The sequence below is a fragment of the Delphinus delphis genome, chromosome 18 (genome assembly GCF_949987515.2).
Source record: "Delphinus delphis chromosome 18, mDelDel1.2, whole genome shotgun sequence".
In the NCBI taxonomy this organism is placed as follows: Eukaryota; Metazoa; Chordata; class Mammalia; order Artiodactyla; family Delphinidae; genus Delphinus; species Delphinus delphis.
This window is the reverse complement of record NC_082700.1, coordinates 3,727,191-3,746,373: the sequence shown is the minus strand read 5'-3', so window position 1 is coordinate 3,746,373 and position 19,183 is coordinate 3,727,191. Positions and strand designations below refer to the sequence as shown.

At 44.5% G+C, this 19,183-nt stretch overlaps 1 protein-coding gene across 1 annotated transcript in view; it reads right to left on the bottom strand.

Moving 5' to 3' along the window:
* Positions 1 to 19,183, bottom strand: part of LOC132413675 (phospholipid-transporting ATPase IB) — a 518,461-nt gene that overhangs the window by 274,966 nt on the left and 224,312 nt on the right. Inside the window, exon 25 of the mRNA XM_059995779.1 lies at positions 9,342 to 9,514. Coding sequence (XP_059851762.1) covers positions 9,342 to 9,514 — 173 coding nt within the window. The remainder of the gene's footprint in view (positions 1 to 9,341; positions 9,515 to 19,183) is intronic.

Genomic DNA, 19,183 nt, shown 5'->3' with positions numbered 1-19,183 from the left:
CTAGAGTCTGTCATACAGAGTGAAGTAAGTCAGGAAGAGAAAAACAAATACTGTATGCTAATGCATATATATGGAATCTTAAAAAAAAAAAAGGTACTGACGAACCTAGTGGCAGGGCAGGAATAAAGACGTAGACATAGAGAATGGACTTGAGGACCCGGGCTGGGAGGGGGAAGCTGGGGCGAAGTGAGAGTAGCATCGACATATATACACTACCGAATGTAAAACAGATAGCTAGTGGGAAGCAGCTGCATAGCACAGGGAGATCAGCTCGGTGCTTTGCAATGACCTAGAGGGGTGGGATAGGGAGGGTGGGAGGGAGGCTCAAGAGGGAGGGGATATGGGGACATAGGTATGCATATGGCTGATTCACTTTGGTGTACAACAGAAACTAACACAGTATTGTGAAGCAATTATACTCCAATAATGATCTTTTAAAAAAATAAAATAAATAGTGATAACATGTAACTTTTACCTGGAGGAGAGAATCAAACATAATAGAAATCCCTAAAAGTCAAAAGTTGATCTCGCAGAATGATAAGCATAAATTATTTCCTGAAATAGTTATTTAAGATGAAAACAGTCCTTAACTTCTAAACATGAGTCATCACCAAAATTATCTTTGGTTTACAAAAGTTTAATAAGAATTTTTTTCTATGCTAGAAATGTTTAGAAAGGGATTCCTTTTTCTACTCTGGATTAATTCTCCGAAATCTCCAAATATGCCAGTCTCTACAATGGTTAACACAAGCGATTTTTTTCAACACTACAAAATCTTCATCCGCCTAATTTTCATTCCAGAGAAATACTAGTAAAACCTGTGGGTGGAAAAACATTTCTTACACACTGGGCTTCTGGAAATTGTTTTCATTCAACATGCTGCCCAAGACCTGTTACATCTGAGCACTCATCTTTGCAGACTAACAATAAGGCCAGTTAGGACCACATAAATTGCTGCAATCATTCAAATAATAGCATTCATTTTAGAGCTCACCCCCAAAAACCTGTCTGAAAATGAATTCTCCCTTAATTGCATTTAATCAACAAATGGGCAAACATACAGTAAGCCATAATACAAACAACCCAAGGATAGGCTTACAACCTCGACAAGTTAATAACGCTCTCTGGAATAAAAGATCCAAGGAGGGAACTGACTTTTAACTAAACATGTAGGATGCTGAGAAATCACACCATGAAAGAAACCAAAGAAAAGTTTTATTTTTACAACTGTATGACTGGATCCCCACCAACATAGAGGCCAATCAAAACATGATCGGTGGTACAATTTTAATTAGTGTGTCTGAACTCTGTTTTGATACGATTCTTGGGGATGGTTCACAGGCTGAAAGATACCACACAAGAAATGCACAGCATCCTGAGATGTCTTGGCGTCCATCACACCCCCAGCCGGAGTGGAGACCAAGTGGGAAGAGGCAATTCCCTTCCACAGGCGCAGTCCCCAGGAAGGACCGATGCACAGGGTTTGGATAAGGGCGTCAGAGGCTTCAGAGAGTCCACAAAACGGGTATAAGACCAAGCCAGGCGTGGGAACGACAGACTGTCAGCATGTCAAAATGCAGCATCAGTTTCTCTCTAGAGTCTGCTCATATGTGTCCTGCCACAAAATAATCTCTCATCTGCTCCCTTTTCCAAGTGAGACTAACAAAGTCCAGCTCTGCTGACTAAACAGGGGACAGCACGTGTCTCCCAACCAGGCAGGGAGTGAGCTACTGACTGTACCTAAGACACATCCCTTTGCTTTCCTAGGGAACGGGCACAGATACTTTTGCAAATTTCTGTGCTGCTTACTTTTTTAAAAAAATTTATTTATATATTTTTGGCTGCGTTGGGTCTTCGCTGCTGCGCGCGGGCTTTCTCTAGTTGCGGCGAGCGGGGGCTACTCTTCGTTGCGGTGCGCGGGCTTCTCGTTGCGGTGGCTTCTCTTGTTGCGGAGCACGGGCTCTAGGCACGCGGGCTCAGCAGCTGTGGCTCGCGGGCTCTAGAGAGCAAGCTCAGTAGCTGTGGCGCACGGGCTTAGTTGCTCAGCGGCATGTGGGATCTTCTCGGATCAGGGATCGAACCTGTGTCCCCTGCATTGGCAGGTGGATTCTTAACTACTGCGCCATCAGGGAAGTCCCTATGTTGCTTACTCTTGAATGCATTATTATTGTACAGCAATCATCATGTGTCCTTGCAAAGACTGAGCTACAAAAATCTTATTCATAGTGATACTTAAAATAGAGAAAAAACCCCTCTTAACCTGAATATTCAACAACTAGGAATAAATTAAACCAACCATTGTGTTTTCATAACAGAACACTACAAAGCTTTTTTAAAACACATTTTATGTTACTATTTGCCGTAGAAACTGTGTAGCATCTTTTCACTTTACATATTGTGAACTGGCTAACGCTCTTTCAAGAAAAAGCATTTTAACTGAAAAAGATCTCCATTTAAATACCAATTGCTAACAGTAATGATCTCTAGTCTACGGGACTGTGAATGCTGTGTTTTTTCTTCTTGCTTATCTGCCCTTTCTAACTTTTCTCCACAAGAAATATAAATCACTCTACAGTTAGCAAAATCAGCCCCGAAAGTTTCTGGAAACATTGGTTGTTCTCCCTCAGCCCTCTCCTCTGGAGTGTCTTTACTCCTGCGGTATCAGAGTAAGTATATACATGTTTATCTTCAAATCGATCCTGAAAGACAGAAGTCTAAACACATTGGAGAAAATAAACGATGTCTTCTGAGGTCCCTAATTTGCACAATCAGGGGGAAATCTCTGCTGTGATGTTTTCCTTCCACTCCATCTCCTGCCCAGAGACTCAGAGCCATAAATCACGTCTGCCCGGGTGGCGGCACTGGGGCCCTGAGCATCTCCTGTGTTTGCAGGGGGCTGCAGTGAGGCCATCTATCAGCTCCCTCACAAGGGGAGCCCTGATGACTCTTTCATGACTCTTTTCCTGACAATACAAACCTTTTAAACTTCTCAATGTTCTCAAGAGGTCGAAGTGTCCCCCCAGCTCCCATCTGTGCCTACGAAATTGATCCCCATTTTGACAGAAATAAAGAGCTGCACAGAAAAAGGAAAAATGAGAAAACAAGAAAGACGGTCGTTTTAAGTAAAGGAAAACAAGGAAGAGAGAACAGAGAACTTCTTCAACACACTGAAAACGGTTTACCCATTTTCTACATGACTGTTATCCCCCTGGAGAATGATAAATCCCACAAGACTTTATGCTAAATCGGTGTAAACAAATTCTACTTTTTGAAAAATGTGTTAAAAGCCAAACGTGTCATCTGAAACTGAGTCTTGACAGTAATAAACATGGGACCATGGCTCTGCTGGCAGAGACAATTACATGACTCAAGAGCAGAGGCCCTGATCTCATTCAGATCCAGGAAGCACGGCTAACGCCTCTATCACCTGCTGAACCCGGGGGCAAGATGATATAATTTGTCTCAGGCTCTTATTTCCTCATTTATAAAAACCAACACAACACTTATCAAAGATCAACAAATCGCGAGACTGCAGTTTCAGACCTCGACATCGTAATTTGTTTATACGGTTTAGTCTCTCTAAAAGTCCCTTGGATATAACATCCTGCCTGTTCCGCGATGAGAAGGCCCTGGCAACGGAGAGGAGTACCACTGTACTGTATCACTGAGACAGTAAACTAGGAGGACCAGTGGGGAGACCAGCAGGGATGAGGCAGTGCGGGGACCAGAGAGGATGGTGACCCGCTCAGTCACATTCCAACTAAAGGTGCCCAAGAACGTCAGTGTGAAAAATCCCAGGTGTAGATGGATCTACAGATCTGGAGCTCAAGGAAGAGGCCACGCTGGACACGCAGACTGGGAAGGTCATCTACTCTCAACCCTGACGACTCACCAGAACCACCTGGAAGTTCGTAAACTTCCTAGACTTCTGATTTAATTGTTCTGGGGTACGATCTGGGGATCACGACCTTCTTTGTTTGTGGTCTCTCAACAAAAATTTTGTGCAAATAAATAAAACTTCCATCCAACATTTCATTTTTTTCATTCAACAAACATTTCAATTCAAGGGATGCGTTCTTGTGTTCATTCGCCTATATCTTTAAGGTAAAGTTAACATAAAATTAACCACTTAAAGTGTAACAATTCAGTGGCATTTAGTACGTTCACAATGCTGTGCAACCATCACCCCTATCAAATTCCAGAACACTATCATCGCCAAAAGGAGACCTCGTACCCACTAAAAAGTCACTCCCAATTCCTCCTCCCCCAGCCCCTGAAAACCACTCATCTGCGTTCCCTCTGGGTGCATGTGCTTATTCTGAATATGTCATAGGAATGGAATCCTACAATACGTGGTCTTTTGTGACCGGCTTCTTTCCCTACCTATGTTTTCGAGGTATACCCACGCTGTAGCACGTATCAGTGCTTCACTCCTTCTTATGGCTGAAAAAATGGCTGTATGGCTGTGTGCCCGTTCCCTAGGGAAGCAAAGGGATGTGTCTTAGGTACGGTCAGCCATTTTTATGGCTGTAGGGACAGACCGCATTCTGCTTGCCCATTCATCCATCCATCGACACTCGGGTTGTGTCCACCTTCTGGCCATTACGACTAGTGCTGAGGATCACTGATGGGGAAGGTGGATGAGCAGAGGGCAGGCGGCAGAGAAAGACGCAGGGTGGGAATACAACAGGGCCAAGGGCAAACCCTGGAAACACAGCATTTCCAAGGTGCTGTGAAAGAGCCCACGGGGGAATACATAACTAGGGAGAAGAGGGGGGTGTCACGGAAACAGAATCCAAGGGGAGCCCTGGATATCAGAGGCTGAGGACGAATCCAGAAAGGAATTGAGAGGCTGTGCATACGGCAAGATGGAGGTCTTCCTGGAGGAGGTCTGATTTCAAGGAGGAGGGGCGTGCCCGACAGGCAAGGGCTACAGACACACATTCATCATTCGCACTTAAGGCAAAGACCAGTCTTGTCTCTGTTCTCCTACGATGCCCAGGAACGGCCAGTATCAAGCCTAAAATAAAGATCTTACTGGACAAACCAGTTTATACCTCAACAAATAACACCCCTGCCAGACAACAGTAAACTGCCGTCCACGTTGACCGGTAACTGTTCCGCTGACCAGATGATGACTTTTTGAGGATTTTAACCACGTGTAAAATACTCGGGAATAGCAATGTGTAATTAGCAAAATAGTGTGATTCCAATCTCAGCGAACTCTTTAACAAATTCTTAGACTTTCCCTCTTTCTGCTGCCTGAAGTATTTTTTAGTTTAAAAGTATTTATCCATTTTCACACAACCTTTGCCAGTCTCTGAATCAATACAGCTGGGAGACAGTGCATCACGATTTCACTGAAAAATTATTTTCTGAAAAAAAAAAAAACTACTTTGTTATTGGAGAAAAGGGTAACTTTTATAACTATTGCATTTTAAAGATGAAAAGTGTGAAAAGGTGAACCTTATATTTGAAGTCACATATTAAATTTAACTGATGTTTAAATTCTCAGTGAATAGAAAGCACATCTGAAAAGTGAGTGCTTTAAAAAAAATTTTAAAAAAAAGTCTGTGGGTTCTTTTTTCTTTTCCTTAATCTGAAGTACAAGACCAGCCAAGAAAAGTCTCCTGAAGGTAAAATAGTGCACCATCCTGGATTCCTTTTCTCAATTAGTGTTTCTATTTTGTAGACAGTAACTGTATTTAATTTGAAATTTCCTCTTTCAGTGCCAATTCCAGTTTGAACGCCTTCCCGTGGAGCCGTTAGGGGTACAGCGTGATGTGACACACGAAGCCCTCTGAGCGCACTCACAGTCAGAAGGGGAAAAAGATGTTTTTCTTTGGTATCAAGCACCTGGCAAGCAGAGCGCGTACTCCCATAGAGCCTGGAAGGCATTCCTGGCTCTCCCCTGAGAATCCAAACGGACTCGTTCTGATTTCCCTCTGAAAAACCATGAAGTTAGAGCACGTGTGCTACAGTTTACCAGATTTTCCGCACCTCTTGCTGTTTCTGGTGTGGTGTGTCTCTGCTCACCGCCACAGCGCGGTGACGGCTCCCTAACGTGGCAACTGCTGGGGACCGTTGACTTTCTCACCGTGACCTCAGGCTCTACGTGAGACAGTGACCACCTCGGGTGGTGACACTTCGTAGACATCAGGTGCTGCCTACCCAACCACTTAACGACGTAGACCCAAAGGGGGAAATTGTGAGCAAGTCCTTCCCCATCATTCTTTCTAGCCTCCTTGCCCTGTGTATGTCCCTCATCTAAACCTTCCCAGTGGAATCCAGGAAAGAAAGTGCGGTGCCAACTGCTCAGAAAAGTGGGCTTGTTAGATAACGACACCAAAACACAAGGGACAGAAGAAAAAACGCTTCATGAAAATGAACATCTTTTGTGCTACAAACAGTACCACTGAGAAAATGAAAAGACAGCCTACAGAAGGAGAAAAAACATTTGTAAATAATATATCTGATAAATACTTTATCCAGAATACATAAAGAACTCTTACAACTCAATAATACAAGAGACAAATAATCCCATTAAAAAAATGTGCAAAGGACTTGAACAGACATTTCTCCAAACAAGATATATAAATGGCCAATACGCATATGAAAAGATTCTCAGCATCGTCAACCATCAGGGAAGTGCCTATCAAAACCACAATGACAGACTTCCCTGGTGGCGCAGTGGATAAGACTCCACAGTCCCAATGCAGGGGGCCCGGGTTCAATCCCTGTTCAGGGAACTAGATCCCACACGCATGCTGCAGCTAAGGAGCTGGTGAGCTGCAACTACAGAGCCCTCCTGCCGCAACTAAGACCCAGCGCAACCAAATAAATAGTAAAAAATAAAAAATTTAAAAAAACCCACAATGAGGAATCGCCTCACACCTACTAGGATACCCAATCAAAAGATGGATAATAACAAGCGTTAGCCTACATGTGGAGAAACTGGAACCTTCACACACTGCTAGTGAGAATATAAAACAGTGCAGTCACTTTGGAAGCCAGTCAGACGGTTCCTCCAAAGGTTAAATATACAGTTACTTCCTGACCCAGCACCTTCCCTCCTGGGTGTGTACCCAAGAGAAATAAACACAGAAATCCATACAAAACCTCGTACATGAATCTTCACAGCAGCATAACTCATAATAGTCAAAGAGTATCAACAGGGCTTCCCTGGTGGCGCAGCGGTTGAGAGTCCGCCTGCCGATGCAGGGACGCGGGTTCGTGCCCCGGTCCGGGAGGATCCCACATGCCGCGGAGCGGCTGGGCCCGTGAGCCATGGCCGCTGAGCCCGCGCGTCCGGAGCCTGTGCTCTGCAACGGGAGAGGCCACAACAGTGAGAGGCCCGTGTACCGCAAAAAAAAACAAAAACAAAAAATAAAAAATAAAAATAAATTAAAAAGGGAGGGGACCACCATAAAACCAGGAAGCACAGTCTTTCATTTCCAGATGCTCTGATCATCCCTCACTGTCTCAGGTCCCTCAGAGCTGTACTGAGCATCCTGACTTCCAGGCAAAATGGGCTTCTCATCCATTGTTTCAAGCGCATTTGAATCTGTTCCTCGCCCCCATGGTCCTCAGATGTCCTACAGCCACACGCACAAAAGCAACATTTCTCTCCAGCAGGGAGGCCCCACCAGCCTCCAGCGCCCCCTGGCCTTCGGTGGCAGGTTCCAAATTACGAAAAGGGATCAGGACAGAGAAAAGACACGGAATATCATTATGTGAAGACAGACGGTCAGGGCTCTGGGGGGAGGTGCACTCATGGGGACAGTGAGAACAGATTCTTTGGTCTCGTACAGAAACCAGTAGGAGGAGGGGGCAAGGCTGGGGAGACCTGGGAGAGAAGACCTTCCTGATGGCAGGGCAGCGGGGCTTGCCCTCAGACCGGCTGGGCATCCCCAGCGGGCAGGGTCCTGCAGTCTGGGCAGAGACGCATGGCATCACCAGGGCCTTCGGGTAAGGCAGAAATGCCAAGGCCACTTGTCAATGTGACAACGGTTATTCTAACTGGACCAGGCTCAAACCCACAGGAGGCGCTCCTCAGAGACTTAAAACAGCAAGGAAGTTCAAAGCATCTTGATAACAGGCTTCTGAGAAAGTATCAAAGGAAACAATGTAGGAAAAGTGTATAACCGTAAAATATAAGAACAGGCAGCAGTGAAATGATGAATCCGGCAATACGCATTGAGCATTTAACAACCACATACGAGGCGCGGCCTGAACACAGTGCTTTCAGAAACGGGAAGCTCCCCTCTCACCTTTCAAGTTGTTTGCTGCAAAACTGGGATGGTGCTGCTCGTCTTTATTTAGTTTCTTCTCTTTATATCGTGTTTCGCTTTATTGCACTTCACCAGATACTGTGTTTTTTACAAATGGAAAGCTTGTGGCAACCCTGAGCTGAGCAAATCTACTGGTGCTCTTTTTTCCAGCAGCATCTGTTCACTTTGTATCTCTGTGACTCTGTGTCACGTTTTGGTAATTCTTAAAATATTTCAAACCCTGGACGGCAAAAATGACCGCCGCTGAAGGCTCAGGTGATGGTTAGCATGTTTTTAGCAATAAGATATTTCTGATTTATTTGTACATTTTTTAGACACAATGTTACTGCACACTTAATAGACCACAGTATAGTGTAAAAATAACTTATACACACACTGAGAAACCAAAAAATTCTCCTGACCTGTGTTATTGCAATATTCGCTTTATTGTGGTGGTCTAGAAACAAACCGATAGTATCTCCCAGGTCTGCCTATAATTTGCCTGACTTTCAAATCTCTATCAAAACTGGACCTTGTATAGCCAGTAGCCAATGGGTTGTTAACAATCCCACCCTAAAAACCCTTCCCAGATTTCGAGAAAAGCCAGCAGGGGCATCTGGTTAGACCTTAAAACAAAAATTGTCACAGCACGGTCCCCAGCCAAAGCTCCTTGTGGACTGAAAAGCAGCACCGACGGTCCCTCAGGAAAGAGGCATCCAAACCCCACAAGACTTGGAAGTTGAGAGCATCCTTCCGGAACCAAGGAACCAAGTCCCTGGGATCCTTGTAACATCCCACGAGCTGGAGGCCGAGTGTTTCATTTTACCTCTGTGAATATGACCAGAGACCCTGGCTTTGATCACTCTGATCTGCTCAGAAGTCAATAAACAAAACAAAAATGCAAAAACCACTAACCGCCTTGCGTGCAATCTGTGAGCGGACAGTTGAATGTGTATTATTGTTTTGCTTTTTTTTTTCCCCCAAAGCTTATTCCCATGAATGGTTCTTTCACGTAAACCCAGGACTCAGACAAGTCAGAATATGAGTCTCGGGCAGCCTCCGTGAGCCTACCTGCAGCATATGACCGCTTTGCACGAGAGGGCCAAGTCCAGGAAGCTTCTCCTGACCTCGAAGGACAGCGCGTACTTCAGGGTGTGCCCGTCGATGATGAGGGCCGCGTCGTTCTCCTTGCCTAGAAGACTCCCAAGGTCAGCGCAGTGCTGAGTAATGGCTGCACGCGTGGCCTGAAACAAGGCGGGGGGGGGGGGGGCGGACGTGTCACATTTTAATAAATCAAAAACAGAAGCTTTTAAAAAGCAGAAAGAAAGGCCCAGAAATCCAAAGTACGTTCCTTAAAATGAAAACATGCCCATTCTAATGTGAAACATACAGAGCTCAACTCGGCATATTTACACATTAAATGACACTGGCCTGCCCTCTGGGTCTGTGCTATGGGTGAAAACATCCCCATCGTGAAATTTTTTTTTTAAAGCTTTTTTTTTGATGTGTACAATTTTTAAAGCCTTTATTGAATTTGTTACAATATTGCTTCTGTTTTATGTTTTGATTTTTTTGGCCCCAAGGCATGCAGGACCTCAGCTCCCCAAAGAACCTGCACCCCCTGCATTGGAAGGCCAAGTCTTAACCACTGGACTGCTAGGGAATATCATAGTGATATTTACATTTGATATTTACAATAACCTACTCTGGTTGCCGTCTATCCAAATTCTTCTCCATTGGAACTTTAATTGCTTAGGTTCTGATGACTATCTTTCTCTCCCCTCCTTTACACTACACACATATTATTCTTGGTGTCCCTAGAACAGGAAACTCCATAAAAACAAATACATTTTTGGGGAAAAGGTAACGTTGCTGGAGTTTAAATGCCAAGCATCTCTCAGTTCACACAAGGTCACCTTTAAAGCATCCAAAAGATATTAGAGGATATAAAAATAACACAAAAGATGAATTTCCATTCTCTGCTGAGATCTGCAGATTAAACCATTTCTCTCCACGTATCATCAGAGTAAGAAACGAACTGATAATTTTTTCATGTTACAAAAAATATCCAATAAATTAAACTGCCAATACGTTTTAAAACATTGCTACCAACCTAAATAAGTGCTTTGGTGTGATGTCTACGATCAGATGGAATTAAAGCATAGAACCACTTTTGAGATTTAAAAACAAGGACGTTCTGATCTTCCAACGGAATCTGTGATTACGAATAGGATATCAAGTTCAAATATAATATACAAAAGACAATTTTTGGTTCATGATGAAAAGCCTGCTTAAGTTAATCAGGGAAGTACATAGGTCAGCTGAAATTATTCCGTCTGGACAACTGTCCTTCGGCTATTAAGTTATATTTACATCTATCATCTGGTAACATAAATTACAATTAAGAAATATGTGGGGGCTTCCCTGGTGGCGCAGTGGTTGAGAGTCCGCCTGCCGATGCAGGGGACACGGGTTCGTGCCCCGGTCTGGGAGGATCCCACATGTCGCGGAGCGGCTGGGCCCGTGAGCCACGGCCGCTGAGCCTGCGCATCCGGAGCCTGTGCTCCGCAGCGGGAGAGGCCACAGCAGTGAGAGAGGCCCGCGTACCGCAAAAAAAAAAAAAAAAAAGAAATATGTGGAATGAACAGGATTCTTCCAGCCCTCGTTAAACTGAGGATCAGCTACCATCACCAAGTGAGAAGCAGAACATACTATCTTACTGCTCGGTTACCCTTTAAACAAGAGACTCTGACAATATTAAAGAGCTGCACCTAAGGCACAGTTGGGGTGCTATGGTTAGGCGGCCTGGGGTCTGGCCCCGACTCTCCACTTACCACCTCTGTGACCTTGGCAAAATACAGAACCTCTTTAAACAGCAGTTTTCTCGAGGGTAAAACAGAGCTAAGGATGCTCACTTCGAATACTCACTTCATAGCACTTTTCTCATGAAAAGTGAGCTACTCGGGGTAATCTACTTGGCATATAATTAGCATCCAATGAAACCCATTCCTCTTCCTGTTACTATTTATTCATGCAGAACTTCCTACACCAAGGAAAACACACACCTCCGCCACTTCAGACAGTGAATAAATGCCCTAAGTGACAACGCCTGCTTTGTCAATGCAATAATAGAGGAATTGATAAAATAATGCTCTAAGAACAAAAGTTAAATTGACTTTTACTAAAAATAAAGGACACTTTATACTTCTAACTCTTGGTTAGTTGCGTAATCCCGAATCTCAAACAAAACATCTATGTTTACTTTATCTGTGCAAACAGCCTGCCCTTTAGAGTTTGGGTAGAGAAGAAAATTCCACCCACTTAGGGAAACCCCAGCTTGGCAGCCTGGGGGTGTCACCGGGGGAATCAGACAGGTCCGGGCAACTCTGGAGGGCGTGCCTGCCGGGGTCCAAGCACAGCAGACAGAAAACCCTCCTGGGAAACGTCTCGCCAAAGCAATCAGGCCGGTTTGCAGATTTGGTCCACGGACAGCAAGCCGGCGCCGTGGCAGAGGCTCAGACCAGCCCAGGGTCCTTCGAGGAAGAGGCTGAGGGCACAAGTCCCTGAGGTGCGCAGACCCTGCCTACGGCTCTTCTTTATGGGGACACAGCACCAGTGGAGCTACGGAGAGGCAGTGATATTATGAAGGGTGCTTTCTCTGCTTGGGATTATTTCTGGAGTGTGCACGAGGACAGACCGGACACTGACAGCTCTTCTTCCTGGGGGAGGTCCAAGTGTTGGCGGTTGGCCACCTATCACTGTGGGAGGCTCGGGCATGATGCGGAGGGGTACCACCAGGAGAAGCCTGAGCAAAGGGAATATGATGGGAGAAACATGCTGAGAAAACTATGTTCCTGATGTTACCAAGGCTGTTGCCCCGGAATCATACCCCTGCCCTTCCCGGGAATGGAAACCAATAGCTCTTATCTAAGTTTCAGGAGGAAGCTGACAAGAACTGCTTAGAAACATCTAGGCCCAAGATGGCGGAAGACTTGACTTCCAGTGGACTTTGAGCCTCACTGTACACTCGTTAGCTGCTAAATGACACACCCACCAGTGCCAGGACAGTTGACAGTTGCCATGACAACAACCAGAAAAACCCAAACGACGACTGAAAAGGAGTATTACATCAGTTCCGGGTCCAAACACATCCCTATTCCCGGATAACCCCTGAATATTCCTGCTCCTCTTTCCAAATCCCTCCCTTTCACTCTGACCCTCCTATATATTTGGTATACGTGTCAGCTTCTCAACCCAGTTGGCCGCTTCTCCATTCTTTGGCCGTTCGGTAAAGCTTGCGCTGTCCCAGTGTCAGCATCAGTCTTGTTACTGGCTGTGCGATCCCTCTTCCTCCCTCCACCCCTCAACCCTAGTCTCCCCCTCCGGCCACATGAAGACACAGCATGAAGACAAACCAGGAAGAGAACCCTCATCAGGCCCTGGATCTGCCGGCACCTTGATCCTGGGCTTTCAGCCTTCACAACCATGAGGAGCAAATTCCCGGTGTTTAGGCCACCCAGACCATGGTACTTCTGTTACAGCAGCCCGAGCTGACTAAAACGAAAGGTCACTCCTGGAACTCACTGGCGATGCAGCTCTTCTTGTCAGAGCGGATATAGAGATGAAAGGACCATGTGGGTACAGTCAGTGCGCAAGCAACAAGCTGTCACGTTTACTGCCTCGAGTAAGGTTTCTACTTTCACATCGTAACTGCAGGGACAGCATACACAACACGGGAGATGAGGCTGTGAATGCATGGCGGGGTTGGGAGTGGCAGGTGGTCAGGGCAAGGCCTCTAGGAGCAGGCGATGCCCATGGGGGTAATGACCCCTTGGCGGTGCTGAACTGCACCCTGTAGAAACATGGCGGCCAAGCTGTCCACTTGCAGTGAGAACACCAAACATTCCTAAATCACGCAACACCGATAAAAGAGACTTCACGTTTATATTCCATTGACCGGGCACTTTCTCACACGCTGGTAAAGAGTACAGTACATTAATAAATGGGTTCAACTGAACAATTACATGAGTCAAACCTATCACCGTCAACCAACCAAGACGTAGTTACTGAAGTTCCTACTATGCTCTATGGTATCTACCCCCATAAGTCCTACAGTACAATCAGGGTGGCAAATACACACACACAAGAATGAACTAAACAAAACCTAATATTCTCCTGATGGGCAGATTGTAGACCCCACCAGGATCATACCTTGCCTGGTGTGGCTCATTTTTGTGTTTAGCTGGAATTATACTAAATTTTAAATTCTATGAAGGCAGAAACTCCTTTTGCCAAAAGTGTCTGATCACGAGAGCGCAAGGCAGGCGCGCCATACATGTGCTGACTCCCTAAATTAACTGATGTGTCTAAGCTACGCCTTCACTGTAATATCTTTAAGAGATTATTTACTGGTCTTCGAGGCATCTGTTTGTCTGACCTTCTTGTGGGCTATTCAGCCTTCCTCGTATATTTTTACGTTACATCTTCCTTAAAAACGATCGGTCCTTGATTCTTCTTATTCCATGTATCCTGGACTCTTTGCCTTCGATGTCCCCGAGGCCTAACCTTCCCCCTTACCTGAACCATCCTGTTCTCCCGGCAGTTCATCTGCTCAGAATCACACCTGTGCCTTTGAGACTGAAAACCTTTCCTACCACTAAACTCCCTCCAGATTCATCCTTCCAGCTCTACCCTTGTCTCCAGCCTCTACTTAGGTCTTTAATTCCTACGTTTTCAATGCCCACTCAGCAATAATCTTTGATCAAACCCAGACTAGCTCGGCCCACCACACACATGTGGCAGAATATAGGTCCCTTCTGTGCAATTCTCGAGCAAGCCAATCGGAGGTGTTAATATCCCAAACAGTTCCTTATTCTCAAATGGACCGTGGTTCAAAAGTCTATTTGTGAGTTAGTTATTGGGCACTTAGACTCTATTTTCCCAAAGGAACGATGTTACAAAGTGTGGCTGGATCCCAGGGCCTGTTAATGCCTACTTAGCCCAGTTGCTAAAATTTATACTGCAGTCTCTGATTTTAATAAAACACTGACTACGGAAGTTACCATGGACTTGGCTGTTAGCGGGGGCACAGGGAGCCGGGGCTGGGGCTTCATTTCCTGAAAGTTACGAAACATCCCGAAATTCTTCATTAGAATTTGCCTTTTAGGCATTATTATGAAAAAATATATTTCCAGCTTAGCATACATGTTCTTCCATTTTGTTTTCCTTCACAATTGAAAACACACAGGACTTAAAGCCAAAAGTGGGCAACTCTGAGTAAAGGCTGATCTCTGAGCCACGCCAGACACTTTTCCCCAGACATGCTGTATGATGAACCCTGCGCTTCTTATCAGTAAGGTCAGCACTTGTCTCTGCCTTGCCGGGTTTTTAAATAAGATTCTATAAACACCATAGACGGTGCTACCCTGTGATCTCGGGAAATGGTTGTCTCTCTGCTGATTCACAGATCAGAGGTTCCTCTGATGGCCCCTGAGCACAGCTGAAGCGCACCCCGCTCAGCCTACAAGCAGATGGGACCCGGAAGGCAGTTCTACTGTTAATCACTTTAGATTCAATAAACAAAGCGGGAGAGACAACCCTTTCTAGAACCCGGATGCATTTTTACCAATTTGCAGATAGCAGGAATCTCTCCTCAAAATTAAACAGTGCCGGCAGCGGTGAACCCTGTCGAGGCAGGTCACCGTCTCCTTCCCCGAGCTCGGCAGTGTCCTGAGGAATTTCTGAGTCGCCGTGGTAGCAGCAGCTGCCTCAGCCCTCACTTTGATGTTCTGCAAATTCCAACGGGCTCAGAGCTGACGATGCTGAAAAGCCAGGATGGCTCGAGTTTCAGGAGCAGCAACTCAACCAAATCACACTCAGCCTTAAAGTTCAGGAGCAAAGTACCTTCTCCTGAATGAACCTTGGGCCTGTGAGCCTCTAACGGTCATGCTCATCCTCTAGACCACAGGTTCAAGAGAAGAGGAATCTGTAGATAAGAGGAACCTATTAAATGTGTCATGTTTCAAGGACTTCCTATAATACAAATCATTTCAAGGAAGATGAGATTATACTTCACGGGCATGAAGCAAACATCCTAAAGAGATAATGTGGACTCTTGCTACAGGTACCCAGGTGCCTGCCTGGTACCCTCAGATCACCTTTTATCACCACCCCCATCAGGCTTTTCTCTACACTGGCTTTCTCTACCTCCCATAGAAGGTTTCCATTTCTGATTAAAAAAAATATATATATCTTCTCAGTGGAAACCTACTCAATTTACTGAATTCACACTAGCATATAACCTCTACAGAAGTCTTTTTGCTTTTGTTTTGTTTTTGTTAATCAGCTTCTTTGAACCTCTTCTACAATGAAAATACAGAAGACTTCCATCACCCCAAATGTCCCCCCGAGCCATTTTGCAAGCACTCCCCTCCCCTCCCCCACTGCCAGAATCCAGCCATCATTGATCCACTTCTGTTACTATAGTTTTGCCCCTTCTAGAACGCCACACAAATAGAATCACAGTTGCTAGTCTTTTCTGTCTGGCCTATTCACTTAGCCGAATCCTTTGAGATCTGTCCAAAGTTTCTGCACTTATCAATAGCTTATTCCTTTTTGTTTCCAAGTAGTATTCCAATGTATGGCTGTACCACAACTGTCCACTCACCTGTTATTATACATTGCGGCTGTGTCCAGTTTTAGGATATTCCAAATAATTCTACTATAAATATTCGTATCCTAGTCTTTGTGTGAACATGTTTTTATTTTTCTTGGGTAGATACCTAAATTGAAATTACTCCGTCATACCGTCTATACAGATACATGCAGAGCACACGCATGTTTAACTTTATGGAAACCATGAGACTGTTTTCCAAAGTGGCTGCACCGTCGCCTTCTTAACGGTCCCGTCTGAGCATTCTAGCTATGCCGCCTCCTTGTCGACCCTGACACCAGCAGTCCGTTTAACTTCAGCCTTAGATTCTAATGGCTACGTTGTGTTAGATTTAGTAGTTTTAATTGCATTTCCCAAATGACTAACGGTGTCAAATCTCTTTTAATGCTTAATGAATTAAATGGATTTCTATTTGCTGGGATTGCACGGCATACAACTAAGCACAGTGGAATAATTTACGTAATACACGGGGAATTTTTTTTTTTTTTTTTTGCGGTATGCGGGCCTCCCACTGCTGTGGCCTCTCCCGTTGCGGAGCACAGGCTCCGGACGCGCAGGCTCAGCGGCCATGGCTCATGGGCCCAGCCGCTCCGCGGCATGTGGGATCTTCCCGGACCGGGGCACGAACCCGTGTCCCCTGCATCGGCAGGCGGACTCTCAACCACTGCGCCACCAGGGAAGCCCACGGGGACTATTTTTTATATAGGGTAATAACAACCATGTACGGAGGCTAGCACCAAGAATCTCTCTTTAGGGCTGGAGACCCTATTTTTTCAGTTCCTTCTTTTCTTTTTACATCTTCCATCTCTCAAAGATCCACATTTTCCTGGAAAGGCATCCCCGGCAAGATTAGAAGAGAGATTCAGTAAGTGGGGCACGTGAAAGAAGCTGGGCAGCAGCTGCTCACCAACAAGTATCATTTTTAAGAAAGCGACCATTTATTCTCTTAGGCTTCAGAGCCTAGAAAGTTTGAAAACTATCAATCACCACTATTTATTGAAAGAAAATTTGACTAACAGTTGTGACAGAGCTCAAGTCACCGAGGTTAAAAACCTCCCTGAAAATATGTACTTTCTTTCGCTTCTCAAAGGATATTAAATAGCACACCTAATGTGCTTAATTTATTTTCTGCCACAAAACTAGATTTTGATTTTAGCGCCAGGAATCCTTTTACATACTAAACAAATGTGTTCTTGCATAGCTGTGTATAATAAGATCTCAAAAATAATGCAGATGCGTGAAAAAGCGTTTGCTATTTGAACCTCTACTATGGAATCTTTTTGCAGTTTTTGAGAAAGGAGATAACCCTTTTTAAGAAATGATTTCAAAGTGGGACCCTCCCACAGGAAGAATGTGACATCCCCATTTGTGAGGGATCCCTCAGCTGCGTATAAAATGACCCTCTCTAATTCCATGGAACAGTTGCTTCTCACACATCTGTCCAGAATGGATCTCAGGAAGTCACTGTCTATTTCGGGGACACAATGAATCACATTTAAAATCATCACACTAGATAAACAACAAGGTCCTACTGTAGAGCACAGGGAACTACATTCAATACCCTGTGATAAGCCCTAGTGGAAAATAATACGAAAGAACGTATGTATGTATAACTGAGTCACTGTGCTGTACAGCAGAAATTAACACAACACTGTAAGTCAACTATACTTCAATAAAATTAAAAATAAAGAACTCATACAACAGAAAAAAAAAAGTACTGTCAGTGATTCTGAAAGAGTCACAAATAACACATTAATCTCTAAAGTACCTTATGCACTCCAAGCTTCTTGGGCACACCCCTCCCAAAAAGAATCATCACACTCACCGGGAATAATTTTACTGTCAACATAACAACCTCAACTTAACTACTTAATTTCCTGACCTTTGGAGATTTACATTTTTAACTTTTAACATATCTATATTATATATCTATCATAGAGTCATTGGTTTAACTATTTCTAAAGTGGCCTTGATTCTTGGACGAATTATAAAGGGCCCAAAGCAAACACAATGGTGACTGAGTTTAGAAATTTTAAAACAAAGTACTGCAGAAAAAGTTGCTAGAGTATTTTTAATGAACTGTGTGATTAAGTATGTCAGCTAAACTTTGGCCAAGGAAGACAGAGTGCTATTAGTCTCACACAAAAAGATAAAATACCCCAACAAGGACCCACTGTATAACACAGGGAACTATACTGAATATTTTGTAATATTGAGTACTACAATACTCAATAATAATAATAAGGGAAAACAATTTGAAAAAGAATACATACGTATATATACATATACATATATATGTATGTATAACTGAGTCACTTCGCTGTACAGCTGAAACTAACACAACATGGTAAATCAACTATACTTCAGTTAAAGAAAAGATAAAATACCAGTTGCAAACTAAAGATCTACATTTGCTCCACAGTGACAAATGCTAACATCTGTTACGCCCTCATAGGGAGCACATCGTAGGTACCACAAAATCATCTCAATGCTTGACCTACTTATTTGCTGTATGATAAGACCAATTTCTTAATAAACATACGCTAACTTTAAAAATAAACCTTATGGATGCCATGTAAGAAAATAAACATGATAATATTAATTTCCCGACGTTGGGTTGATTTAAGCTTTTCACGTTACTATTTCGATGATACAGCCTTTGCACTTCCTACTTCTAAAGGCTTCTGGACTCTTAGAGGAATTATAATGTGTCCAGACTGTGTTTAGACCGGTGTGAACAACAAAACCAGTAAAAAACCAAAACATTTCTGAAAGAGAAATAGTGAAGGCGGATCATGGAAGATCCCCAAATGCACGTGTGGCAGCAGCTGGCCGTGCTGACAGGCAGTGAAGGGTGTAGCCACGCGAGAAAATGGGCCCTTGGGCTCCCATCTCGGGTCCATGGAGGCGAAAGCACGGGACACGAAGGGCTGGGCCTCGCTGCCGTCCACATACTCCCCAGCCACAGCTGACCCACCCTGGCCCGGTTCTGGAAAGAGCCTGTCCACGGGTCCTCTTCAGTTTTCCTGGAATCACTGTCGTTGGGGAGAACAGGCTGTCACGTGCCTACCAACCTCTGCTCTGTTAGGGAAACATCTCATGTCGGCGTGGGACACTGTCACACACTTACACACTTCCTAAACGATCGCCTCCAGTCGGAAAAGTCAGGGGCATGTTCCATGACACACACGTCTTCAAAATCAATAAATAAGACCACATGAATCAGTAAAAGTGTAGGAAA